This window comes from Pongo pygmaeus, chromosome 10 (assembly GCF_028885625.2).
Source record: "Pongo pygmaeus isolate AG05252 chromosome 10, NHGRI_mPonPyg2-v2.0_pri, whole genome shotgun sequence".
Classification (NCBI taxonomy): Eukaryota; Metazoa; Chordata; class Mammalia; order Primates; family Hominidae; genus Pongo; species Pongo pygmaeus.
In genome coordinates, this window is record NC_072383.2 from 11,139,916 (window position 1) to 11,167,552 (window position 27,637).

The 27,637-nt window shown below is 37.7% G+C and overlaps 2 protein-coding genes across 4 annotated transcripts in view; both read right to left on the reverse strand.

The window, feature by feature from the left end:
* Nucleotides 1-6,967, reverse strand: part of LOC129010833 (salivary acidic proline-rich phosphoprotein 1/2) — a 74,937-nt gene extending 67,970 nt beyond the window's left edge. For all 3 annotated transcript variants that reach the window (XR_008493064.2, XM_063672435.1, XM_054445366.2), the window contains exon 1: nucleotides 325-6,967. Coding sequence is in view for 2 of the 3 variants with exons in the window: in XM_063672435.1 (XP_063528505.1) it covers nucleotides 325-388 (64 nt within the window). In the remaining variant the exon portion in view is untranslated. The remainder of the gene's footprint in view (nucleotides 1-324) is intronic.
* A 523-nt stretch (nucleotides 6,968-7,490) lies between these two features.
* Nucleotides 7,491-27,104, reverse strand: TAS2R13 (taste 2 receptor member 13). The gene is made up of 2 exons (XM_063672433.1): nucleotides 22,105-27,104; nucleotides 7,491-11,386 (listed from the first exon to the last, which is right to left on the reverse strand). The coding sequence occupies exon 1, from the start codon at nucleotides 25,333-25,335 to the stop codon at nucleotides 24,424-24,426; it is 912 nt and encodes a 303-aa protein (XP_063528503.1). The 5' UTR covers nucleotides 25,336-27,104; the 3' UTR covers nucleotides 7,491-11,386; nucleotides 22,105-24,423.
* Between the last annotated feature and the right edge of the window lie 533 nt (nucleotides 27,105-27,637).

Genomic DNA, 27,637 nt, shown 5'->3' on the forward strand with positions numbered 1-27,637 from the left:
TACAGGATCTTCACAGCTGCACTTCCCTGAATCTGTCTTTCATTCTCCACGTCCTTCCCAGCAGTCCCATGTCTCTGTATAATGCAAATCTCACTCTCTCACACCCCTAGTATAAATTCTTTATCGGATTCTATTTGTGCAACAAATAAACTATGAGGCCTTGATGAGGAACGAAGGTACAATAGGTCTTCTGATCCTCAGCATGAGAACTCTGCAGTCCCATCTGTTTTCTCATCCTCCTCTCTTCCCTCCACTTTCCTCCTCTATAGCATTTGCCTGTAAACCCCAATCAGAGTCACAATATCTACCCCCAATTCGGCTTACCTTCATTTAAGTCCTGAGCTGAGCTGAAGGCCAGCAGGGCCACTGACAGCAGAATCAGAAGCATCTTGCAGGAGGCTCTGGTGTTACTCCTAACTTTGTGCTGGGAGAAACGTGGCAGCTCCCTTTATAAAGACAAGCAGGACAATGGCGCATTTGAGCTCCCTACCAGGTGGGCCTCCTTGCCTCAGATACTGGGTTCTGCTTTGCTTACTTCAGGTCAAGTGTATCCCTCATTTCTTTTGGGACTCTAGCCCAGCAGGAAGGGTTGTGTAGGATGTTGTTTGTGTCTAATTCCTAAAAGGCATAACTATGACTTGGACAAATGTTTTGACGGAACTGTGTCCAAGCAATTAGCACAGTGTCAGGATTGAACTTTAGACATCTTTTGGTTTTCAATCTCTTTGGTAAGACTGCTATTCTGCTTTCCACTGTGCTTTTCATTTCTGTGTATGTGAGTTTGTGTGGGTGTGTCGAGGGGGTGGACACTGATCCTACAGCTAACAGTGAAGATGGTCAATATCTCTGACTCTTTTGATAGCCTATTTCCATCTCTCATGATGTGTGTGTGTGTGGATATTTTCACATTTAGCTAAATTTTTCATGTAACAGAGGTGGTCTTGCTTATCTGTGAGATGTGTGAGGACAGCACACTCCCAGGCACACATATATGAGAGAAAGGTGCTCGCAGCCTGCTCAGGCTACAAGAATTGTCCAAACTTCTGTGAATCTCACTACACTCAGGCAAGCCTTGGTGCTGTACAACACAGGCAAGCTAAAACATTTGTATTTTAAAAATATCTTTAGGGTTTATTAAAGCAAAACTGAACACAGAAACCACCAAGGAATTTCTAGACCTGAACAAACTGAATATATGGTTGCCTAAGTGAGCCACACGATGTCATATAGCTAAGACCTCCACTTTCTCCAGAATATTCTATAGAATTCATCCTCTATTTCTTCTAATAAATATTGTAATTGTCATCACTGATAATTAAATGGCCACAATTATACATTCAACTAAGATAATTTGTAATGCCTGTCCAAGCCTCAATTGCCTTGATTGATTGGTCTTCTGTTTTTTACTCAGTAATTATGTCACCTGTTTCATCAGAGTGTTCTTTCTCACAGAGGATTTTTATCTGTAATATTCTAATACTCATTCTTTCTCATTCTTTTTCTCACACTTATTTGTTGATATTTTGTATTCTGAGTCTACCTTTCTTCCTATATCTTTTTTTTTCCTCCCCACAAAGATGTCCTTTATTTATCCTTCTAAGTAATGGTGTGTGGTACTCCTCACTACCTTTACTTTCATTTTTGTCTGTATAATTTGATAATAAAAAATTAAGTTTCCAAAAAGCCCTGTCAGGGTCCTGGTTTTGTAGCTCTCTCCTCAGCTGCTGATTGCTCCGTGATACCTAGAAATTCCCTGTTCATCAATTCATGAAATAAAATACTCACTATCACCAGCTGCACTTTCCATTTCAGACCTTGAGTAGGTCTTGTGTAATTTTTCACTTTTTGTGCATGGCTAGTCTTTATTTGAGGATAGCTTGGTTGGAGGCATGGCTGAGAGGCCAGGTGACAGAAAATCATAAAGACAAGGCCCTAGACAGGTGTGCATGAGTGGATCCTGTGCTGGGCATACGAGGGTCTGGTCTGGCTCTTCTGAAAAGTTGCAGATAATAATACAAGAAGGCTTCCTAGTAGATTAGATTTTGCTACAGAAAACATTGTTCTTGTAAGGGACCCAGGCAGATTGGTATTTTCCCTGGAATAAATATAGATCTATTTCAGGGAGAATGCATTCTTAATTGGCAATTCTTCTCTGGCCCTATGGGAAGTAGATCAGTTCTAGCTGGGCTTTCTGAGTTGTATCTTAGGCACAGAGTAGTTGCTTGACCCCAGCAGCTCCCAATGCATTATGGAGATTATTGTCTCTGGTTTCACCGGATACTGTTTCCCATAGGACCTGGAGATGAGCAGTCCTGCCTCAGTGACTTCAGGTCAACCATGTCAAAAGGAAGGTCAGAGAAAAGGAACAAAAAGGAGTGCCAGGCAGATATTGCCTGATGATGTGGGCGACTGAGGAAGCTGCAGGCCTGGTGCAAGACAGGTTTCTCCTTGGAAGCAGAGTACAGGAAAAGAACAGGAAATGCTCCTAAAGGTCACTCGGCTCAGGCCTGTTCCCTAAGCTTCTCCAGTGTCAGCAATCAGCGAGAGACTAGTGTATCAGGAAAGCATAAGTATCAGCTATGCTCTCACTAGACACATCAAAAACAGAGGTAATGGAATAGCTGAAAGGGATACTGTCTGTGAGTGAGGGTGGGTGAAAGGGAGAAGCAGGACTGCTGCAGGAGCTTGGGTACCTAGAGGTGGGTGGCAGCCCTCAGCACCACACTTGCCTTCTACTATAGATGTTCATATTCTGAGGCCCTGAAGGGCCAGTCTTCAAAGTAGAAATTTTAGGATTCATCTTTCATAACACATCCCAACATTTTCTCGGTCACTGACAGGTGTTTACCTAGTGGTTCAAAAATCCTCACTCCCTCCAGGAACTTACGCATTAGCCGATCTAACTGCCTCCACTTTCAGAATACATCCCAAATATGACCACTTGCCTGATCTTTACTAGAAGGTGATTGTTCAGCCATGATGCTCTCTCCTGGAGGACTTTACCAGCCTCCAGCTGGTCTTAGTAATGTTCTTGCCCCAGCTCATCCCATATCAGCTCCCTCACAACAATCAGAGTTATCATTTAAAAGTAGAAATTAGGTCATATCACATTTGTGCTTCAAATCTCCTGTTTTCTCTTCTGCACTTGTGATAAGATCCAAATTTCATGCCTCAGCTCTTTCACACCCACATGCCTCACTCTTTTGAAAACCAGGAAGCTCTCTGAATGGAACAGAAAGTAGAATCTTCTTCAACTTCACCATGCTCTAGTTTGCCTGGAACACTAAAGATGGTTTGCCAGGAAAGATGAACATTGGCAGAGGGGATAAACTTCTCTGAGAGTCAGTGAGTTTCATTGAGTCGCTGTGGTCTGGCAGTGTTAGGAATTGGCAGAATTACTGTATTAATTGCACCAACTAAGCATTCTGATAATACATTTAGCAAATAAAAAGTCTCTGAGACTTCAACTTGCTTTGACTTGTCTAAGAATTTTGGTGACACTATTATGGCGGTCTTCTATATTTTTTAATTTGATGTTAACGGTCCATAAATGTATATATTTCACAATTAATTTAGCATATTTCTTTTTTTTTTTTGAGATGGTGTCTTGCTCTGTCGCCCAGGCTGGGGTGCAGTGGCATGATCTCAGTTCACTGCAACTTCCACCTCCCGGGTTCAAGCAATTCTCCTGCCTCAGCCTCCCAAGTAGCTGGGATTACAGGCCCTCGCCACCATGCCTAATTTTTTCCCATCTCTACTAAAAATACAAAAAAAAATATATATCTAAAGAAATTAAGTCACATGGCTAAGGTCACTGTAGTAAATGAGGAAAAATTAAGTTGATCTTCTCTTCTCTTCGTAATTCCAGTTTAACCGGATGTTGTTGATGTTGTTTTCAATTTAGAAAATATGGCAAATTGTTCATTAGCCATGAGTATCACTCTGCTATTCACCACTTTCTAAGAAGGCGCTTATCTTTAGAACAAGGCTAACACTAAATTACAGGAAATTGAGTAATTGTGGGAAACTAGAGAAGAATAGTATGTATAATGGGTCTTACTCAGTTAGATCCACCTGTCAAGGCTGAGTCCCTTTCTGGAGTCTTTAGAGAAGAACCCATTTTTTGTCCACATTACTTGGCCCTCTCCCATCTTCAATGCCAGCAATAGCCAGTTGAGCCTCCCATCACATAGCATCACATCACCCTTGCACTGACTCTTCTGCCTCCCTCTTCTACAGTTAATGACCTTATGGTTATACTGAGTCCACCTGGATAATCCAGGATAACCTTTCTAAATTCAGGTCAATTGATTCACAAATGTAATTTCCCTTTGTCATGTAAGTTAATATATTCACTTGCCTGAGAATTAGGAAGTGTGTGACTTTGGGAGGCTGTTAATCTTCATAGAACACACAGGATGGACATCTTACCCATCTAGACCTGGTTTGGCTCAGTGAGAGCTGGAGAGACTCACCCAGGCTTTTTCCAGATATTTTCATGAGAATATGAATGAGTTTATATATAATTAGTTGTTATACAAATGTTTGTGACTTAAAGTATATATCTATGCAAAAATGTAGATCACAAACTGAGATGGCAAAAATTTACTTTCAATAACCATTGACACTTAATGCATTTTTTCATATTTTAGAGCCGTCATATTTTTTGTTTTTTATTTATACTACTTTTGATTGTTTTCTTTTTCCTGATCTCCTATGGGGCCCTTGAAAATGTTTTATAATTCTATTTTAGTTGATCCATATAGTTTTTGAGGTATCTCTCTGAACAGCATTTTTAGTGATTCTTCTGTTTTACTTTACATGTACATAGCTTATAATCTAGTGGTGTACACTTTTTACCAGTTTTAGTGAAGTATGGAAACCTTACATCCCTTTATAATTTTTAGGTCAAAATGAATTTATTATTTGTCAGTTTTGTAGGTCAGAAATCTGAACTGGGGTTCACTGAGTTAAATTCATGTGTCAAGGCTGAGTTTCCTCCTAGAGGCTCTAGAGAAGAATGTCATTTTTCCACATTTCCTGTCTCTCTTCCGTCTTCGATGCTAGCAATGGCTGGTTAAAACATATGAAGAAAACTCAAGTGAAAAAGGAAGATATATTGTGTTTGCCCACTTTCCCCCTTTGTGTTATTTTTACTTCATTCTTGATGTTCCACAAATTCCTCTTCTATTCTTTCCTTTATGTTTAGAGAACTTCATTTGGCCATTAATTAAAGATAGGTTTGTTGGAAAGAAATTCTTCTAGGTTTCTAGCTTTTCTTTTTTTCTTAGAATGCCTGGATTTCCTTTACATTAATGAAGGATATTTTTATTGAACATAAACCTCTGGTAGACCATTTCTTCTTTTGAGCACTTTAAATATTTGTACTCCTTTCTACTGTTATTTCTGGTTTCTGGTGATAATAACCACTGTTATTCATATTGTATTTTCCCTATAACTATGATGTCATTTCCTTCTTTCTGCTTTCAAGATTTTGTCTTTAATTTTCAGAAATTGGACAATGAATTTCCCTGGCATGGATTTCATTGGTTGTATTCTGGTTGGGATTTGCTCAGCTTCTTGTATCTGTAGGTTTATGCTCTTTGCCGTGTTTGGAAAATTTTTGACCATTATTCCTCTGAGTCTTCTTTCAACACCAACCTCTTTGTTCTGTTTTTCTGAAACTCAGAATGCATGATAGTACATCATTTGTTATAGCCTTTCATATTCATGATATGATGTATAATTTTTTCAATTATTTTACCCTGTATTGTTTAGAGTATATAATTTCTATTGATCCAACCTAAAGAACACTGTCTTTCCTCCATCATTTTCTTTATGCTATTTATCATACTGAATAAAGGTTTTTTTAGACATTATATTTTTTATTTCTAAAATATCTGTTTTCTTAATTTATAATTTATAATTCCTATTTTTCTGCTGACAAGTTTTTCCTTTCCATTCATTTTGAGTGTCTACCTTGACCTCATGAAGGATGGGTACAACCGCTCCTGTAAAGTCTTTGGTCATTTTAATATCTAAGTCATTTCAAGGTTGTCATTTCTTGATTGTTTCATTCCTTGAGAAATGGTCGATTTTTTGTGAGTTGTTTTGAGTACATTGAGTAATTTTCGATTTTATCTTGCACAGAGGGATTTTCTCTGTTTGCAATACACAAAAAGCCCAATAAGGGTAGGTTCGGACATTGGAGGGTGAAGGCACTTATGGTAAATTATGCTCCACCCACTGGCTCAAATGGCCAGGGAGTTTGCCCCACTAACATTTTTGGTGCTTTTCCCTGGGTCAATCTCTCTGGCACTTATGAGATAATATTTTAAGTATTTAATATCATAGCATACATACAGATATAAAGACAACAAAAAACAGTGCATCGAATGGGTCCAAAGGGCCCTATCCACAAAGTCTTCCTAACTTTGGTGTGTGTGTGTGTGTGTGTGTGCACTGTTTGTTCAATCCTCATCAGTTGAACTCAGGAACTTCTTTTTCCTTTTTCTTTCTAAACCTGCTTGTTAGAGGCTGTCACAGTAGCCAGGAGGCCCTGCTATCTTCTATTTGAGTATTTATAGAATGCAGGAAAATGAGGGTAAACTATAAAGAATGACTGTAGGCCTGCCCGGTGCAGTGGCTCATGCCTGTAATATCAGCACTTGGAGAGGCAGAGGTGGGAGGACTGCTTAAGGCCAGGAGTTCTAGACCAGCCTGGGTGACATAGTGAGACTCTTCTGTCTTTAGAAAACATTAAAAAATTATCCAGGCATGATGGTGTGTGCCTGTTGTCCTAGTCATTTGGGTGGCTGAGGTGGGAGGAAAAGAAGGGAAGGAAAGAGGAGGGGATGGGAGGGGAGGGGAGGGTTGGCTTTTTTCTTTTTTTTCCTCCTGGCTTCTTGCCCTTCTTTCTAGTGCACTTCCCAGTAGGGTCTCTTTTGTATTTCCTCACATGCTATTGTCCTCCATCCTTTGGCACCCCTTCCCCCAACCCCTGGAACCAAGTAGAATGGTGATTTGTGCACATATATCCAACAGGGCTATACTAATTTGAGTCCCTACTCTCCTTGAAGCTTTGCAATATGTTGGGATGATTCTGTAGGGTCTTTGATGTCCCTTGGGTCAGGAAGATCTCAGGCCCAGCCCGAATTCCTAAAGCAATTGACATCAGAATAGAGGTAAAGAAGTTATCAGAGAAATATAGAGAAACTGTCTTCAGGCCAGTATGCAAGACACATTTACTTTCAACTAAGCATTATTGCCACTGCTCAATGGTTAACTGAATAAGCATCTGAGTGTAACAACTTTGGGAGATCCTTAATCTTTTCACCTTTCCACCAAAGGCCTGTAACAACTTTGGGAGATCTTTAATCTGTCCACCTAATGTGATCTGGAGAAGAGAGCAAAATCTAAAAGTGTCATTTGGAAGTCTGTTTCAGTTCTAACAGTGGTACTCAGTTTTCACCCACTTACCAATCCTCCTCTTTAATGAGCAACATAATAGAAGAATATTTATTTACCAATTACAAACATTTTAGTCAACAGTTAGCTACCAGTTCCCATGGACTTTCAGCAAATCCTATTAATCAGCTTGTAGGATCCTTCACTTTCTCCTCAGAAGACCAGGTCTTTGCGCTGTGTTCCATCCTTGTTGCCAAAATTATTATAAGCTAACAACTTAGCTTGTCACTTGTTATACTTGCAGAAGACACAGGATGGTTTATTATTCACCGAAGTACTAGCAGTAGCCAGAGGAACATCATCATACTGTTTCTTCAAGCTTCAGTCCCCTCACAGGGATAAGATTAGAACCTGATGTTACATGCGCATGTAGTGGTGTCTATCAAAAGAGAAATCTCAAAATTAGGAAACTCTGGTCTTAAAAACTTTGATCACTGTGAGTAACCTGTCCATCTTCCCTTCTGAGGAAGAAGGTTTACACTGGAATGTAAGCAAATATCTCTGGAGAGAAGAAGAAGAAGAAGAGAAGAAGAAGAGTCTTTATCTTTAAACAAATCTGCCTTCTGACCAAGAGGGATACCCTATTTCTAAATCCAAAGGCTCTTTGCCATGACCTGGTCTTGGGCAAAGTGAACGAGACTCCTAGGGCACAAAATGTAAAAAGGCATTCAATAGGTTGCAGGGCCCTAAAACCAAGTGACTCCTCAAACTTTGCACCCTGCGTACCTTGCTCACCTGATCCTAGTTGAGGCCCTTCTGTTTGCTCATCAAACGTACTGTTTGCTCACAAGATAAGAGCTAGACCATGCAGAAGTGCAACACATTCACACAGAATTTTTTTCCCAACATCCTTCCCCAAGATCAAGGTTACACAGTTACCAAAGATTGTAGAGTATTCTGAATATATCTATTTTCTTCGTGGACAGAACTAAGTTCATCAGAAGTAACTTTTTAAAAAAATGTTTCTTTCTTTTGCATACAATTTGTTTTTATTTTTGATTAAGAGATGAGTCCAGAGGTAAGGGGGACAGGAGGAGAACTGTGACATCAGGGATGACGCTACCGTTTGAGAGCACTGGAACAGTTAGAAAGGATTGAAAGGAAAGTGAATAATCTTATTTCATAAGGGTATGTCATTTTATGATTTAAATTAAGTCTGTGATTATCACTTAGCAAAATTGCGAAAATCATTATCAGAATATCCCATATCATGATAGGAGGAAGAAAAAGAAGTAAAATCTAAAATTGTTATGGAGGTAAATAGAAGACTGCCATAAACAAGTTATCTATAGAATTATGGGGCTTAGGAATTCACAGTACCCTATAAACAAGAACACAGCTTTGAGAATGTCTATACTCTAATTTTTAAAAGTGAACTATATTTTGTGAATTTTTCACCCACAAATTATTTTAACTGGAAGCCATCACAGCTCATTAATCAGCAATTGGTGAAGGACTAAAGCAGCCCAAATCGTTCCTGTCTCAAAGTAAGGCCTGCTTGGAAGCAAGTGTGAACTGGGGATGTATGTACAGAAATCAGAGCCTAAGTATGGTAAGTTGGACATTTCAGAGATAAGGAAGGCAGCTGGAGTATGTGAAATCTTGTATCAATAACTGATTTATTTTTTCAGTCCTAATTGCTATTATGGAATTTGTGTTTTTCATTATTACATCTTCATAGAGCATGATTTTTAACTTCAGAACAATTTACATTTTATGCTGGATAATTCTGTTGTGAGGGGCTGTCATGTGCATTGTGAGATATTGAGCAGCATCCTTGTCCTCGTACAGTTACCAGGTAAAATACAGGGTGTTCCAGTTCAATTTGAATTTCAAATAAGCAGCAAATAATTGTCTTTGTCTGTGTATCCAATTATCAGTGCTGCAGGTCTGTAATTGGTCCTCCATAGCACACTTACATTATGATGTAAACTTATATTATGGTTATCACAAGTAATACTTATTTATAAATTTATTCTTCTTGTTTTTTTTTTTGTCTGAAGTGTAAATTTAACTAGGCCTCATATATTTTTATTTGCTTAACTGTTAACATTACAATAGATGCCAGCAGCATCCCTCCAATTTTAACTGAAATGTCTCCAGGCATTATTAAATGTCCCCTAGGGGGCAAAATTGCCCTGTGTGGAGAACCACTGTCCTAAAGGGATTTAATCCTTTGCACATGGAAATCTCATAGTCTATTCTCTGGATATTTTAATTTTGTTCACACATTTAAAATTTCATTTTAGGCCTGCAATGTCCAGGTTATTTTTCTAGGGTTACTTTTTGTTCTATCGATTACTATATAATTGACTTTTTAAAATACTTTCTGCAATGTTGAAAATTTGTCTTTTGACTTTACTGCTGAAAACTATATTATTTGCTTGCAATATGTTCTTTCATTTCTTAGAAAGAACATAATTGTTCTTCAAAATCTGCTTCCAATTATTTCATTTTAAGTATTTATTACTGTTTACCTTAAACTTGCGATTGTGTTCTTTTATTTAACCTGCTATTTTTACATGCTTTCTCATTACAATTTTAAGAGGAGATGTTCTTATTAAATTCAATTCTGTAAACTGACTGGTTATCCCTGATTTGTTTTTCTTTTCAAACCTTTATTTATTTTTCTTTCTTTACACAGTGACTTTCATCAAATGAGATCCTGTATTTGTTACTATCATCTTGGCTTTCTATATTTTTATTTACTAAACCTGGTAACTCTACACTAGATGCCAGCATCAGTCCTCCAATTTTGCTTACTTAAAATCTTACTGATTTTTTAATATGGGTCCTTGCCTTCCTTACACAGTTAACCAATTGAGCAAAATTTTATTGTTACTCCAAAGATTCAGATTCTAGATTCCAAGTCTGTTGTAGATGGTCAAGATTGTAACATTTTTGATGGTCAAGGTTGCTTAGTGTTTTTAACTGAAAATGACTGAAAATATTAATAGAATATGGCTTATATTTGGAAATAACTCTTAGTGATGTGCATTTCAATTGACTTTGTTTCATATCCTCAAAGTTTTCACTAAGCTGCAGACTCTACTAACTATTTTCATTTGAGTTTTCCTTCCTAGTTTTAAATTATCAATTGATCATCATTTTTAGGATAGGAACTAAATCCCTATGTGTTTATACATGTAAATCTGATTTTATATACACTCTATACACATACATAGATATTATAATTCTTGATGTATTTCTATTCTATTCTAATGCTTATGCAACATATTAATAAAATTTAAAGATAGAGTAACCTATTATACTGTTCACAGTGCCTAATGTAAAATGCATTTTCAATATATTAGAATTTTACTATTAAATACATAATCTCCATATATGGTGCAAACAAGGTAGCAATCTGTTCTGCTTAATTTAAATCAGCAAGTATTTTCAATAATGCTCAATGTATCATAGAACATAATGAGAAAATAAGAGGTAGGTGAAAGACACAAATGTGTAGCCCTCCTGTTCTTCTTCTTCCTTTTTTTTCTTTCTCAGAATATCATCAGTCATATCAGGCATGTTTATAAAAATGAGAGATTATGTCCTTTTTGGCATACTTCATCTTCTTCAGGACACAGAGAGAAGCTTGCTTCAGTTTGCTGTCCCGTAAAATTAGAAGAAATGAATGGCCAGATGGATGGAAAAATACCAGCACACTACTAAAAGTCCTTGCCACAATGAAGTTTAGAAGAGGACAGGCCAATGTTAGTATGATACTGATGAAATGATGCACAATAAATAGGAGTAGAAATGAAATTATAGCTTTTATAGGTCTTACATGGGCTTCTGTGCTGGGATCCCTGGAATAAATACCATGTAGCTTCATCTGCCTGGTGTGGCTCCATAAGGAGAGGATTAAGAGAAGAATGGAAGCCAGTGTTTCCACAAAAGGAAGGATGAACATCATCTGAAGGAGAAACAGAGAAGTGAAATCATGCATGGTATCCATATAATTAAATGTCAAGTTGCCTTTTATTGTTACCCGTTCTTGGATTAAACTATTAATTACTATTTCCTTCAAAATGGAAGTTGTGCAGAAAGAGATCATTGCCTCTAGTACAATAAAGAGAAGAACCTTGTGAATTTTCCGTTTCATTCAGAGGAAAATGGGGTTGGAGAAGTTGGCTACCTTGAGGAAACAGAAGGCACTGAGGCAGGTGGTACAGGACAGGCAGAAATAGCTGGATCCTGTCCAGAGAATGTCAAAACTTACTGCAAGATTCTTAGAATCAGGCATTTTCTCATAGCATATATTGAAAGAGATAGCTAAAATTGTTATCTACAGGAAACATATCCTGGAGATGGCCAAGCAGTTGAGAATAAAATCAATCAGGGAGACCTTTCAGTTCCTGATTCAGTCAATGATATTAACCAATACAATGAATCAATTTCCCACAGTCCCCATTATGAATTACACAACAGGAATTATTATAAACAGTGTCTCCCAAATGCTTGACATGCCTCTACATAGTGAATCTCTGCCTTCAATACACCATTGGCTGATTGATTCTAGCTGCACTGTTATAGATTTATGTATCCAAAGGAGTGACTTCTTTCTGTTTTATTGATGGCCATTGGTGGAGTCTAGAGAGATCCAAGGTGTGCTCTAAAATTAGATTTCAACTAAATTGTAAAATATACAAATTTTTTTCCCTTGAGGGTATCAGCTAGTGAGTTTCAAGGCAAATATTATATTCCCTGCTACTATTGACTCTGGTTGTATTTTACATGGAAAGTTCTGCATTCAAATTTGAACCCTCATTTGTTAACATGCAAAATTGAAGTAGATTCTCCTTTATAGTTTTACAATGCCATCTTTTGCTTAAAAGTTATTCATTTGTATGATGTATCCCTTTGATTCATCTACCACCCTGGGCTAGAAACTCTAAGCCCCCATATAGAAAAATGCAGTATATATTTAGAGTTTATGATCAGCATATTTCTTCATTATCAACCTCACTAATGCAGATTATTTATAAAATATGCAGTTTAAGAAAATGGAGAAAACTGCTCTCTGATATAATAACAAATCTTTTAGAGAGTATGGAAGTTTTAAGCCGGGCGCGGTGGCTCACGCCTGTAATCCCAGCACTTTGGAAGGCCAAGGCAGGTGGATCACCTGAGGTCAGGAGTTCGAGACCAGCCTGGCCAACATGGTGAAACCCTGTCTCTACTAAAAATACAAAAATTAGCTGGGCGCGGTGGCATGCTCCTGTAATCCCAGTTACTCAGGAGGCTGAGGCAGGAGAATCGCTTGAACCCAGGAGGCAGAGGTTGCAGTGAGCCGAGATCACACTACTGCACTCCAGCCTGGGTGACAGAGTGAGATCCGTCTCAAAAAAAAAAGAGAGAGAGACAGTATGCAAGTTTTGAAACATACGATACATACTTTGGCACTTCTTCTATTGATATCTTAGGAGTCTGTGTACTCTGTCCTTAAATCTAGAATGGTTTGTGACTAATTCAACTAATAAAAATGGTATAATAATTCTGAAGCTAAATCATAAAAAGCCATGCAGTTTTTTCTTAATCACTGCAATATTTACTCTTGGAGTCCTAAGCCACATGTAAGTAGTCCATCTACTCTGAGGTCACAATGTCCAAACCACATGCAGAGGCCATGTGCAGGCCCTCTGGCTCATCGTCCCACATGAGCCCAGCTTTTAAGTCCTTTTACTGGAGGTACTAAACCTATGAGCCAAGAAAACGATATTTGACCTGTCTGATATGGTAGATACTAGCCACATGTCACACATGGCTTTTTAAATTCACATTAATAAAAATTAAATAAGATTAAAAGTACAGAGCCTCAGTATTACTAACCATGTTTCAAATGCTCACTAGCCACATGTGACTATTGACTATTTTATAGCCAACATACATAGAGGATATTTCTATCATTGCCTATCATTGACATTTCTATGTACTTCTCAGCTCCGCCTTAGATAAGTTCAGCCCCTAGTCACTTGAATTGCCCCCAATTGTTCATAACTTTCTGGCTAAAGGCTTAGACATTCTGGAACAAAAAGAAGCCATCCCTGCTATGCCTTGAACAAAACCCTAACCTACAGAATCTTTAAGTGAATTAGTCTATTCTCGCATTGCTATAAAGAAACACCTGAAACTGGGTAATTTATAAAGAAAAGAGGTTTAATTGGCTCATGGCTTCACAGGCTGTACAGGAAGCATGGGAGCATCTGTTTTTGGGGAGGCCTCAGGAAATGTATAATGATGGCGGAAGGCAACGGGGAATCAGATACATCTTCACATGGTTGGAGCAGGAGGAAGAGAAAGATGGAGGAGGTGCCATACACTTTTAAACAACCAAATATTGTGATAACTCACTCACTCACTATTGCCACACCACCACCAAGGGGGATGGTGTTAAACCATTAGAAACTGCCCCCCATAATCCAATCACCTCCCACCAGGCCCCACCTCCAACATTGGGGGTTACAATTCAATATGAGATTTGGGCGAGGACAGAAATTCAAACCATATCAACAAGAACAATAAAATGGCTGTTATTTTACACCATGAAGTTTCTGGGTGATTTTATTATGCAGCAATAAAGCATCAGAATAGAATTATGTAGCATATGAATGGTATCAATATTTTGTTATTTCTAATTTCCATGTCTCTTTTTCTCTTCTATCCCAAATAAAGGTATCCATAGCATCTTTATTTTCCTCAGTGTAAGGGGAACTTGTATAAATTTTCCATAATTTTTCATACGTTGAGCTGAACTTAATCTTAATTCTGATGAGGTCAAACCAGGAAAGGCCAATTAGTCATGTTCTTTGTGTAATGCAACTGCTGCATTTCCCTCCCAAAGTAGCTAGTCCAAAATCTAGTGACATTCAAAAACAATGTAGGTATAATATAGGCCTAAGAGGAGTCAAAGAAATGAATGAGTTGGACAGCCCACCAAAAGATACAACCTAGGTAAATTCACAAAGAAAACTGCATGACTAAAAGAAAGGCTAATTGTGATAGGCAAATATGAAATGCAAACAAAACTGAAACTGAAATAAACAAAGGGAAATTCAGGAAAATATTATATGCTGAAAAAGGGTTATTTTGTCTTATTGAATATCTTCTTTGTTCCAGCCCTCTAGGAGGTGGGATGAAGCATTAAATACAACTATTTTTAAATGACCTCAATAAGTTGACATTCTGAAAAGATGAACTCTAAACAGATAACTAATAAAATATATATCATACAGATATAAAATATAGTTTATAAGAAGTTGCAAATATAAGTAGAGAGGGGAAATAGAAAGTATGTCAGAAGAGGGGTTGAAATTTTAAATAAGGTGATTAGGGAAGGACTCATTGAGAAGGTGATGTCTGAACAAAGACCTAAAGTAGGTAAAGAAATTATCCATGTTTTGTCTGGGTAAAGTACATTCCAGACACAGGGAACAGTATTATCAGTGTGCTAACATTGGATGTACCTAGTGTGTCTGAGGAAGAACAAGGAAAGCAGTGTGACTGTTGCAGAGATGAGAGAGTGAGACCACTAAGAGTGAAATCACAGAAGGAAGAGGCATGTGCCCAGAAGGCAGCACATACAGTCAAAAGAGATGATTTTAGAACTTTAATATTTAACGCCTGCCCTGCTGTGTTTTGTACTTGTGTGGTGCCTACTGCCCTTCTCTTGTGGCTGATTTCTCCCTTTTGGAATGAGAATGTCTATCCAATGCCTGTACAACAACTGTATCTTGTAAGGAAATAAATTGTTTTTCATTTCACAGGCTCATAGCTGGAAGGAACTTGACTTGAGTCTCAAATGAGACTTTGGACTTCAGACATTTGAATTGATGCTGCAACATGTTAAGAATTGGGGGACTATTGTTGGGATGGAATGATTACATTTTTTTTTATGTGAGAAGGACACGAGTTTTCAGGGGACCAAGTCAGAATGCTACGGTTTGTACATGGTTTGTTTGTCCCCTTCAGAACTCATATTGGGATTTGATCCCCAAAGTAGTGGTGTTGGGAGATTGAGCTTAGTGAGAAGTGTTTGAGTCATAGGGTTGGATCCCTCATGAATGGCTTGGTACCATTTTCAAGGTAGTGAGTGAGTTCTCACTCTCACAAGACTGAATTTGTTCTGGGGGAATGAGTTGTTTTTCATGAGAGTGAATTGTTATAAAGCCAGGGTGCCTCTTTGGTTTATTCTCTCTTCACATGTGCCCGCTTCTGCTTTGACCTTCTCCACCATGGTTTGACCCAGCACAAAAGCTCTCAGCAGAAACTAAGCAGATGCTAATGCCATGCTTCTTGTACAGCCTGCAGAACCATGAGCTAAATAAACCTCTTTTATTTATAAATTACTTAGCTTCAGGCATTCCTTTATAGCAACACAAACAGACCAAGAAATTGGGGAATAATATTTATAAAATTATTTCAGTGAATTAAATTAGATAAAATGGACAAATTCCTTGAAAGAAATTACTGAATCAGGCACACAAAGAAATAGAAAATCTTAGTGTCTATTTTTAAAAATTGAATTCTTAATTTAAAACTTTCCCACAAAGCAAGGGATGACCTGAATGTTTATTTTCATCACATATTTAAGAAGAAAAAAATACCACCCTACACAAATTTTTCAACGAAGTCTCATAAAGGTTAACTCTGTGAGCTTTATTTCAAGAAGGAAAGTGGAAATCTACCAGAATCATAAGGACGCACAGATCCCAGGGAGGGGAACATGGGCAAACAAGCCCCCATGATGGCACCCAGTTATAAAAGTGAATGAAGCTCCAGTAGGTGAGAGAGGCAGAGAGCCTCCCTCTGTGACTCACCTTTCCACTGGGGATCTGAGCAACCCAGGCTGAGTAAGAGTACCTTGTTTCTCCAAAGCCCTGGAGATAACTTGGAGAGAGGCTTAGAGACATTGTAAGGGAAAGACACCGGGAAAAGGTTCAGGCCTTTTCTCAGACCCAGGACTGACAGCAGGATACCATTTTTAATTCAGGTGCATACAAAGTCAATCATATTTTGGTGACTCGGCAGCATAGCTGTGCAGGCATTTTAGTCTAGGGCCAGATATTGGAGCACCTGCTCTAGAGCAGGGTGGGGACCTCCATGGCCAGAATTGTGGGGAAAAAAAACCTTGGCAGCAAACACTGAAATTGTGCTCTTCCCCATCACAGGCCTGGGGCAGGAGGGGAGCTGCTACAGCCAGTTTATCCTATGTGATGAGACTTGCAACCAGGCAGCTTAGCTACCTGGAACTAGTCTGTGTGTGTCATTGCTGGGTACCCCATCCTGCTCCCTTGTGATTGTGGTGCAGCAGACTCTCCTCCACTCCACCTCTAGGCAGAAATCTGGGCATTTGGATCACTCATTCACCTGGTTCAGCAGCTTCATCTTCTCCACCCTTTCTGTGCAGAGATCCTGGAACAGGGAGGCTCTCTCTGCTTCACGCCTAGGCAGATCTCAGGATTTTGGAGCACCTGCTAGCATGGTTCAGCACCCTGAACCACCTAACCTTCCTTGACGTAAGTCACGGTGCAGTGGGGCCCTCTCTGCTCCACATCCAGGCAGAACTCTAGACATTTGAAGGACCCATTCACCTGGCTCAGCAGCCTACCCTCCCCTCCCCTTCCTGTGCATAGATTTTGATGCAGGGAGGTCCTCTCCACTGCATACCCAAGCATTCAAAGCACCTGCTCACACAGACTGGCAACCTGTGCTGCCTCACCCTTCCTGTTCAGAGATCCATGTACAGGGCTGACCCTCTCTGTTTTATGCCCAGGCAAATATCCAAGCATTCAGAGTACCTGCCTGCTGGGTTAAGCAGCCTGAGTCACCCCATCTACCCTGTGCAGAAATCTTGGTTGGTGGGGGTGGGTTCTGCTCCACAAACAGGCAGATTTCCAGGCATTCAGAGCCCCCACTCTCCTGCATTAAGAGTTTAGGCCAACTTCTCCAATATCCCTGTGCAAAGAACTTGGAGCCAAGGGGGTTACCTAGCTCCACCCCTAGACAGAACTCTGGTCACTTGGTAGCCACTTAGTAGATTCTCCCTCAGTGTTGGTGCTTGTGTCTGCCATTGGAAGACCTATAGGTGGACCTGCCTTGTCTGGCCCCACCCACCTTGCTCCCCACAACCCCCAAGGCTGAGCAGGGAGTTCACACCACTGTGTACTCCATGAGTCAGCCCATTATCTGCAGCAACAGAGAGTTTCTTCCAGTAAACAAGGATCAAATATATAACCATCACATTGTCCACAACTGGCTCTTACCTATAAGTGCCATCTACTGGCTTGTAGGTTGAACCGCACAGTCTAATATAAAACCTGCAAACTATGAGTGCATAGGGCTATAGAAGCTGGGCAAAAGACCCTACCCAGAATTCTCTAAAGTCACACCTCCTAAGGAGGGAGGGGGAATGGAAAGGGAAAGAAAAAAAGAACAATAATATTATAGGGAAATAAAGAGAAAAATCCTACCTTATGAAAATAATTACAAAAATTAGAAGTGCCAGTATTGCCAGAGGAAGAGGAAACAGAACAAGAAAAAAGTGAATGTAATGAAATCAACACCATCAAAGGAGCACATTACCTCTCCAGCAATGGTCCCCAACCAAAACAAAAGCTCAGATATGACAGATAAAAAATTCAAAGTATAGATTGCAAGGAAGCTCAATGAGATGCAAGACAAGGCTGAAAATGAACACAGAGAAATTTCTAAAGCAATCCAGGAAATGAAGAAAGAAATATACATCCTACAAAGAAATCAATCAGAGCTTCTGGAATTGAGAAACTTACTTAAGGAATTATAAAGTACAGTTGAAAGCTTTATCTCATAGACTGGAACAAGCAGAAGAGTTTCAGACCTTGAAAACTGGTCTTTTGAACTAACCCAGAAAAAAAAAATTAAAAAGAATTTAAAAATATGAATACAGTCTTAGAGCAATATGGGATTATGTGAAGCAACCAAACTCATAAACTGCTGGCATTCCTGAGAAAGAAGGAGAAATAGTTAATAACCTAGAAAACATATTTGAGGAAATAATTTAAGAAAATTTCCCTAATCTTGCTGGAGAGGTAGACATACAGATACAAGAAATCAAGAGGACACCTGACTGATACTATAGGAAATGAACATCACCAAAGCATATAGTTGCCAGACTATCCAAGGTCTACACTAAAGAAAAAAAACCTTAAAGGCACCTAGAGAAAAAGATCAGATCACATACAAAGGGAACCCCATAAGGCCAAGTATACAGCTCAGCAGAAACCTTACAAGCCAGGAGAGACTGGAGGCCTACTTTCAGCATTCTTAAAGGAAAGAAAATTTTCAAATCAATAATTGTATATTCCAGCAAACTAACCTTTATAACTGAAGGAGAAATAAAATGTTTTATAGACAAGCAAGGGGTAAAGGAATTTATTACCACTGGACCAGTCTTACAAGAGATCCTTAAGGGAGTTCTAAACATGAAAATCTGCTACCAAAATAGCACACCTAAGCACATAGCCCAAGGCCCTATAAAGAAACCACACAATAGAAACTACAAAGCACCCAGCTAACAACTTCACAATAGAATCAAAACTTCACATAGCAATATTAGCCTTGAATGTAAATGGTCTAAATACCCTCACTTAAAAGTCACAGAGTGGCAAATTGAATAAAAAACAAAAGCCATCTGTCTGCTGTCTTCAAGAAACCCATCTCACATGTAATGTTACTGTCACTCTCAAAGTAAAGGGTTGTAGAAGGATCTGTAACACAAATAGACAAGAAAAAAAGAAAGAAACACTATTCCTATATAAGATAAAACAGATTTTAAACCAACAGCAGTAAAAAAATGACAAAGAAAGGTACTACATAATAATAAAGGGTTCAATTCAACAAGAAGACTTAACTGCCCCAAATATACATGCGCTCAGTGTTGGAGCACCCAGATTCATAAAACAAATACTTCCAGACCTATGAAAAGATTTAGATACCCACTCAATAATACTGGGGGACTTCAACACCCCACTGAGAAGATTAGACAGATCATTGAGGCAGAAAACTAACAAGGAAATTCTGGACTCTTGAAAAAACCCTTAAATAATTAGGCATTGAAGGAACATACCTCAAAATAATAAGAGCCATCTATGACAAAACTACAGCTAACATTACACTGAACATGCAAAAACTGAAAGCATTCCACTTGAGAACTGGAACAAGAAAAGTGTCCCCACTCCCATCACTCCTATTCAACATAGTATTGAAAGTCCTAGCCAGGACAATCAGGCAAGAAAAAAAAAAGGCATCCAAATAGAAAAAAAAAAGCCATAGTCAAGCTATATCTCTTTGCTGATGTGAATCCATACATAGAAACCCCTAAAGGCTATGCCAAAAGGCTCCTGACACAGATAAAGGACTTCTGTAAAGTTTCAGGATACAAATCAATGCACAAATATCAGTAGCATTTCTATACACTAAAAATCTTCAAGCTGAAAGCCAAATCAAGAATGCAATCCCATTTACAATAGCCTCAAAAAAAAAAAAAAAAAAAAACTAGGACTACAGCTAAACAAGGAAGTGAAAGAGAACTGTGAAACACTGCTGAAAGAAATCATAGATGACACAAACAAATGTAAAAGCATTCCATGCTCATGGATAGGAAGAATCAATATTGTTAAAATGGTTGTACTGCCCAAAGCAATTTACAGATTCAACTCTATTCCTATCAAGCTACCAATGTAATTTTGCACAGAACTAGAAAAAAAAACTATTTTAAAATTCATATAAAACCAAAAAAATAGCCCAAATAGCAAAAGCAATCCTAAGCAAAAAGAAAAAAGCCAGAGGAATCACATTACCTGACTTCAAACTACACTATAAAGCTGCAGTAACCAAAACAGCATGGTAATGTTATAAAAACAGACACATAGACCAATGGAACAGAATAGAGAACCCAGAAATAAAGACACACAACTAGCATCTGATGTTTGACAAAACTGACAAAAATAAAGAATGGGGAAAGGACTCCCTATTCAGTAAATGGTGCTGGGATATCTGGCTAGCCATAAGCAAAAGAATTAAACTGAGCTTTTACCTTTCACCATATACAAAAATTAACTCAGGATGGGTCAAAAATTTAAATGTAAGACTTTACACTACAATAATCCTGGAAGAAAACTTAGGAAACACCATTCTAAACACTGGCCTTGGGAAATAATTTATGACTAAGTCCCCAAAAGCAATTGCAACAAAAAACAAAAATTGACAAGTGGGACCTAATTAAACTAAAGAACTTCTGCACACATTGTATAAACTATCAACAGATTAAACAGACAACCTATAGAATGTAAGATTTGCAAACTATGCATGCAACAAGGGTCTAATATTCCAAATCTATAAGGAACTAAAACAATTGAACAAGCAGAAAACACATAACCCCTTTAAAAATGAGCAAAAGACATGAACAGGAACTTTTCAAAAGAAGACATACAAGCAGCCAACAAATATTTTAAAAGGCTCAACATCACTAATCATTAGAGACATGCAAATCAAAACCACAGAGGTACCATCTCACACCAGTCAGAATGGCTACTATCAAAAAGTTAAAAAAATAAAAAAACAGATGCTAGTGAAGCTGTGGAGCAATGGGAACACTTGTACCCTGTTGGTGGGTATGCAAATTACTTCAGCCACTGTAGAAAGCAGTTTGAAGATTTCTCAAAGAACTTAAACTACCATTTAACCTAGTCATCCCATTACTCAGTATACTATATGTATGCCACACTTTTTTGGTCTAATCCATTTCTTTTTTTGAGACAGAGTCTCACTCTGTTGCCCTCTCACTCTGTTCACAAGAAAATAAATCATTCCACCAGAAAGACACATGTACTCTCACAATTTCATTGGAACAGTATTCACAATAGCAAAGGCATGGAATCAACCTACATGCCCATCAACAATGGATTACAGGTCAGGCACAGTGGCTCATGCCTGTAATCCCAGCACTTTGGGAGGTCAAGGTGGGCAGATCACCTGTGGTCAGCAGTTCAAGACCAGCCTGGCCAACATGGTGAAACTCTGTCTCTACTAAAAATACAAAAATTAGCCAGGTGTCCTGGCACCCGCCAGTAATCCCAGCTACTTGGGAGGCTGAGGCAGAAGAATCGCTTGAACCTGGGAGGCAGAGGCAGCAGTGAGCTGAGATCATGTCACTGCACTTCAGCCTGAGAAACAGAGTAAGATTCTGTCTCAAAAAAAAAAAAATGGATTAGACCAAAAAAGTGTGGTATATATAGACCATAGAATACTATGTAGCCATTAAAAAAAATGAAATCATGTCCTTTGCAGCAACATGGATTCAGCTAAAGGCCATTGTCCTGAGTGAATTAATGCAGAAACAGAAAACCAAATACTGCAAGTTTCACTTATAAATGGGAACTACACAATTTTAACTAACACTACTAAGTGATAGAATTGAGAATTGTACCTCTGACTCCAGACTCAGTCCTTAACTATTATAGTGTTTTTTGTGGAGACCATATGAGTGCAGAGGTGAAAATCCTGACAGATTGAAAGATGCTATTGGGTAAATAAACTACAAGAGAGTTCAGAGAAATTAATGATAAAAATGATCATACTACTCCTCTCACTTACCTAATTTTTAAGCAAACCCATTTGGGAGGTCCTTTCTAAAAAGAAAATAAAAGAGAGAAAATGAGAATGCTCAAGTAGGTAGTACTATTGAAACAGGCTACTAAAAATGCATGTGGTATCACCAAAGAACCTGTTCTGACAGCAGAGAAAATGAAATCAGGCTTTCTGTCATTATACTCAAGGATAACTGTGCCTTATTGCAAATATTTATTCCAAATGATCCATAAAATATCTTTGAATTTTGAAAGCAAAAAAAGTTAAAAATAATTTTCTTATAGGAAAATCGTTGATTATTGAACTTCATTAAGAGTTTTTAATGCCCTCTCTTTGAAAGACACTGTAAAGAAAATGAAATGACAAGCCTCTGGCTGGCAGAAAATATTTATAAAACATATGTCTGATAAAGAACTTATATTCAGACTGATATGGTCTGGCTGTGTCCCCACCCAAATCTCATCTTGAATTGTAGCTCCCATAATTCCCATGTGTTATGTGAGGGACTCAGTGGGAGATAATTGAATCATGGGGGTGGTTTCGCCCATACTGTTCTCATGGTAGTGAATAAGTCTCATGAAACTTGATGTTTTTATAAGGGGTTTCCCCTTTCGCTTGGCTCTCATTCTTTCTTGACTGCCACCATGTAAGACGTGACTTTCACCTCTGCCATTATTGTGACGCCTTTCCAGCCATGTGGAACTGTGAGTCAATTAAACCTCTTTTTCTTTATAAGTTACCCAGTCTTGAGTATGTCTTTATTAGCAGCATGAAAATGGACTAATACAGAGACTATATAAAGAACATTAACAACTCAGTAATAAAAACAGAAAGCAATGAATCAAGCTAAATAGTTGGCAAAAGGTTTAAACAAACATTTTGTAAAAAGAGGTTTTATGAATGACCCAAAGCACATGAAAAAATGTTCAGCCTCACTAGCCATTAGGAAAATGTGAATTAAAACTATGATGAGATGCCATTACATTCTGACTAGAATGGCCAAAATAAAAAACAAAACAGAGTACCTACCAACTTTTGGCCAGAATGTGAAATAACTGAAACACTCGTATATTGCTGGCAATAATATGAAATGGTGCAACCACTCTATAGAACTCTGGCAGTTTTTTTAAGTTAAACGTACACTTACCATATGATTTGACATTTTTACTCATAGGTATTTACTCAAGAGTGAGGAAGTCATATATCCAGAAGAAGAGACATACATGAATGTTGATACCAGTTTTATCTATAATGGCCAATAATTGAAAACCATTCAAATGTTCATTAACAGGAAAGAGAAATTTTTTAATGTGGGATATCCGACACTACTCAGGAATACTGCTCAGGAGCAAACTACTGATTAATACAACAAAATAGAAAAACTTCAAAAACATTATGCTGAGTTAAGCCTCACATATAACAATACACACTCTATAACTGTGTGTGTGTGTGTGTGTGTGTGTGTATATGGCATCTATATATCTATATATCTACATATATAGATATATAGATGCATAAAATTGTAGAAATCAAAAACTCTCTTATTGTTACCAAAAGCAGATAAGTAGTTGCTTGGAAAAAAGGGCTGGAGAGGAGAGGGTAAACTGCAAAGGGCACTGACATTGTGGTCACACAAGTATATACATTGTCAAAACTCTAACTGAAATGTGGACTAACATGTTGCATTTTATTATATGTAAATTATACCTCAATAATATTTACTTTAAAAGGCATAATGTAAAATATGTATGTACACATACATACAATATAATTACTAAAAAACCCTTATCTTTTTATGTGGCAGTTACTCATATTAAACTTTTTAACCCTCACAATTCTCTCAACCCATCAGCATAGTAATAGTGGCAAGTCCAAACTTCCCTAATTCTATTCCAAATAACTGTTCTAGTTATCTGTAACTCACCATTTAAATAGGAGTACTTGAGATAATAAAATAATTACCTAAATCACCCATCCCAATGAATGATTTAGAATTGAAGAGCCATCGCCAAACAAAAGATTGTAGATTTACAATTAACATCTAAGTATGCTGTAGTATATGTTTTTAATTTACAATAGAATCTGCCAATAATTTCCTCAAATAAGTTTCAAATTCCTAATAATGTAGAAATACATGTCATAAATACATAATATTCTTAGGTAAGATGCTATTATAGAGAAGAATTTAAAAAATTTACAGTGACCTTCACAATAAAAGAAACCAGGGGAAGCATAAAATATCTTTTAAACTCCTTGTAGACTCCTGTTTCTGTCTGCAATATTCAATAATCTGTGGTCTGAATGGCTTATGAAATTGTGAGTTTCTCATCGTTTAGCCCATACCTTAGCTGCCACCAAAAGAAAGGCCTGTCTTAACTTAGGGTTTCCTAGAATCAGAAGAAAGGAGTGGCTTGAAGGATAGAAGAGTCCAATCGTCTCACAAAGCATGTAGATCGCTGTGTTCTGATACAGCTCAGAAATCCATGATATGAGAATACATAGAAAGAAACTAGCATAGAGTAAAAGGAATGAGATCACAATTTTCAAGGCATTTGTATGGACCTTGGTCCTGGGCTCTCTGTGTCCTTTGTAATTGAGTTGCATTTTCTGGAGATGTTTCTGCAGGGAGAAAATTAACAGGGAAAAAGAGATGAGGGCCACAGTAAATGGTGTTAGACTGAACATAGTCATAGTGAATTTGACCGACACTGAAAATGTTACAAAGTCACTCATACTGAAATTCCAAGTTGTGTTTCCTTCATATCGGTCCAGCCAGTCTTTTATATGTATGTTTATTTGTATCAGATTTAAAAATAAGAAGACCAAGCTTCCTAGCAGTATCATCAGAATCACTTTGTTTACTCTCCACTTCAAATAGAGAAAAGCAGGGCTAGAGAAACTTGCTATTTTGAGCAAATAAAAGATGCTGAGGATTGTAGCAAGCCAGAGACTGAAGTGATTAGAAACTATCCAGCTAAAAATCATAATTCTTAATCCTGTTCCAGACACAAATATGGCTAGATAATGCAGAGCTAAAAACCAACTTACTAATATTTCCCAGATCAGCCCAATTCTGGAGATTGCCAAGATAATGAGGAGTTTATCAACTGAGGACAGCTCTCTTTTACTGACCCAGTCAATGTAGTTTATCAGTACTATAAATCCATTGCTCAAATTCCCAATTATGAATTCTGCAATTATTACAAGAGTGAGGATACTCGGCAGGGCACTTTCCATGTCAGAACAGAGACAGTTCAATGTTTAATGTCACTGCTGGTTATTCACTGATCTAAAATGCTATTCATATCTTTGAGTGTCCAGTGGAGTTCTTCTTCCTTCTCCTTTTTCTGCTCCTTCTTTCATTGTTGGCTCAATGTCAAAGCAGAAATCTTTAAAGTTTGCTGATCGATCTTCACATAGCTATTCTGGTGATATCTTTATTTTTCTTCAATTTCTCTGCTGAGCCCTAGCTAAGATATTTATGTCTTCACCATGCGCAGAAATATTTCATAGATGATTATGAAGCAAAGTTAAACTCACATTTGCAACCATGCAAATAAAGATATATTCTCTTTCATTGTTTTGTACTTTTTTGCCTTGTCTGAGCATAGAAAATTAGATTCAACCAGCTTGATTTCTGAGGTACAAATATTATAAAAATCTGATTCATAGAATATGTAGCTAAATGAAGCTTTTATGGCTAATAGCATAGCCAATGAAGATTCATAAAATATGCAAAGACAGACCTATGCTATTTCAAAAGAGTGCTCAATTTCTTGTGGAGCTAAAGCTGGATCTGGTCAGTACTGTGACTAAAGAGAAACTCGTTTACGAAGCATCCATCTTTCTCATTCCCTGCCTCATCACTACTTAGCAGTGCTCACCACCATCCCTCCATAGGCACCAAATGCCTTCACATTTTATCCACTTTTCCGCTCATATTTCTTTTTTAAACTTAAAAGTGATTAAAAAACAAATTTTACAAAATCAGCAACAGCTACCAAAGAAAGCAGTACTGTATTACATCATAACTTGCAAAACTGATAACCAAGCAAAGAAACAGATACACTAGTTCCCCTTATCCACAAGGCATATGTCCCAAGACCCCCAGTGGATGCCTAAAACAGCAGATAGTGCCAAACTCTATATACAATATATTTTTTTCCTGTATTCACCTACCTATGATAAAGTTTAATTTATAAATCAAGCACAGTAAAAGATTACAAAAATAACTAATAATAAAATAGAACAATTAAAACAATATACTATAATAAAAGTTGCCAGGAGTTGTGGTTCATCCCTGTAATCCTAGCACTTTGGGAGGTTGAGGCGGGAGGACTGCTGGAGCCCAAAAGTTTGAGACCAGCCTGGGCAACATAGGGAGACCCTATCTCTAAAATAAATAAAAATTTAAAAAATAAAAAGTAAAAAATGTGTTAAAATATATAGTGTGGTGTCTCTCACTCTCTCAAGATACCTTACTGTACTGTAAAAACCTATTTTTGGACTGTGGTTGACCCTGGGTCACTGAAACTGCAGATAAGGGGGAACTAATGTGTTCATTGTGAAGAGTCAAGGTTCCTCACCCAGCCCCACTCTTTCAAAAACTACCAAAAAAAAGTGAATTACCAAAATTCTGAAAAAGTGGAGACTCAAGAAAGATTGCCTAATTCAAAATTAATGTAAATAAAACACTTTGTTATCTTGATTATAAGATAATAAATAGCCATTTAGCTGGATGAATACAAAGCTATTTTTATTTAATAAACATAAAATTTGTGAATTATGAATGCTTGTACTTTATTACTCATGCAATCTTTATTGGGTGATCTACAGAGTACTAAAAAATTTACAAAATAATTGCATCATCTTTAATGATTTGCAAGTTTCAACTATAATTTAAAATAGGTAGATATTTTCTGTTTTGTTGTTACAATGGTATATTTGTCAAGATAGAATAGAAAATATCTCCTTTAACAGTTTGTTAGCTTTGTATATTTATGACCTTTAAATATCTAGCTATGTGGCATGTGGTCTTCCATTTGCATTCTTGACCCAGGCCTGAAGAGATCTTTTATACTTTTTCATTTTAGGGTGGTCTTCCTACCTATCTAGAGAAAAGGGTTTGGGAATGCCGGTCACAACTTGATAATACCCCAAATCTGTACAAATAGGCCTGAGGGATGGTACTGTACTTGTTGGTATATGAAAAAATACGATGGTTTTTTAGAACTTGTGACATAACACATGACAAAGACATAGAGAATGGATAGCAGGCTTGCGGTTCTGAGCTGCATTTTCCTGGTGTGTTTCCATAAGAGAAAACATTTAAAAATATGAATGTAATCAAAGAGATGTAGTCTCTCACTTCTATAAGAGAAAGAGAATAGATGCTAGGGAGCATCACGGAAAAACTTTTTCAGCAGTCTGAACTGAAAAGGAAAATGAGGCAAAGGGCAGGAAGAGGAAACAATGAAAGGTTTGAGTATGTAAAGTATTTTTTAAGTCACTGATGGATGCAGTTTGCCAACGTTGTGTT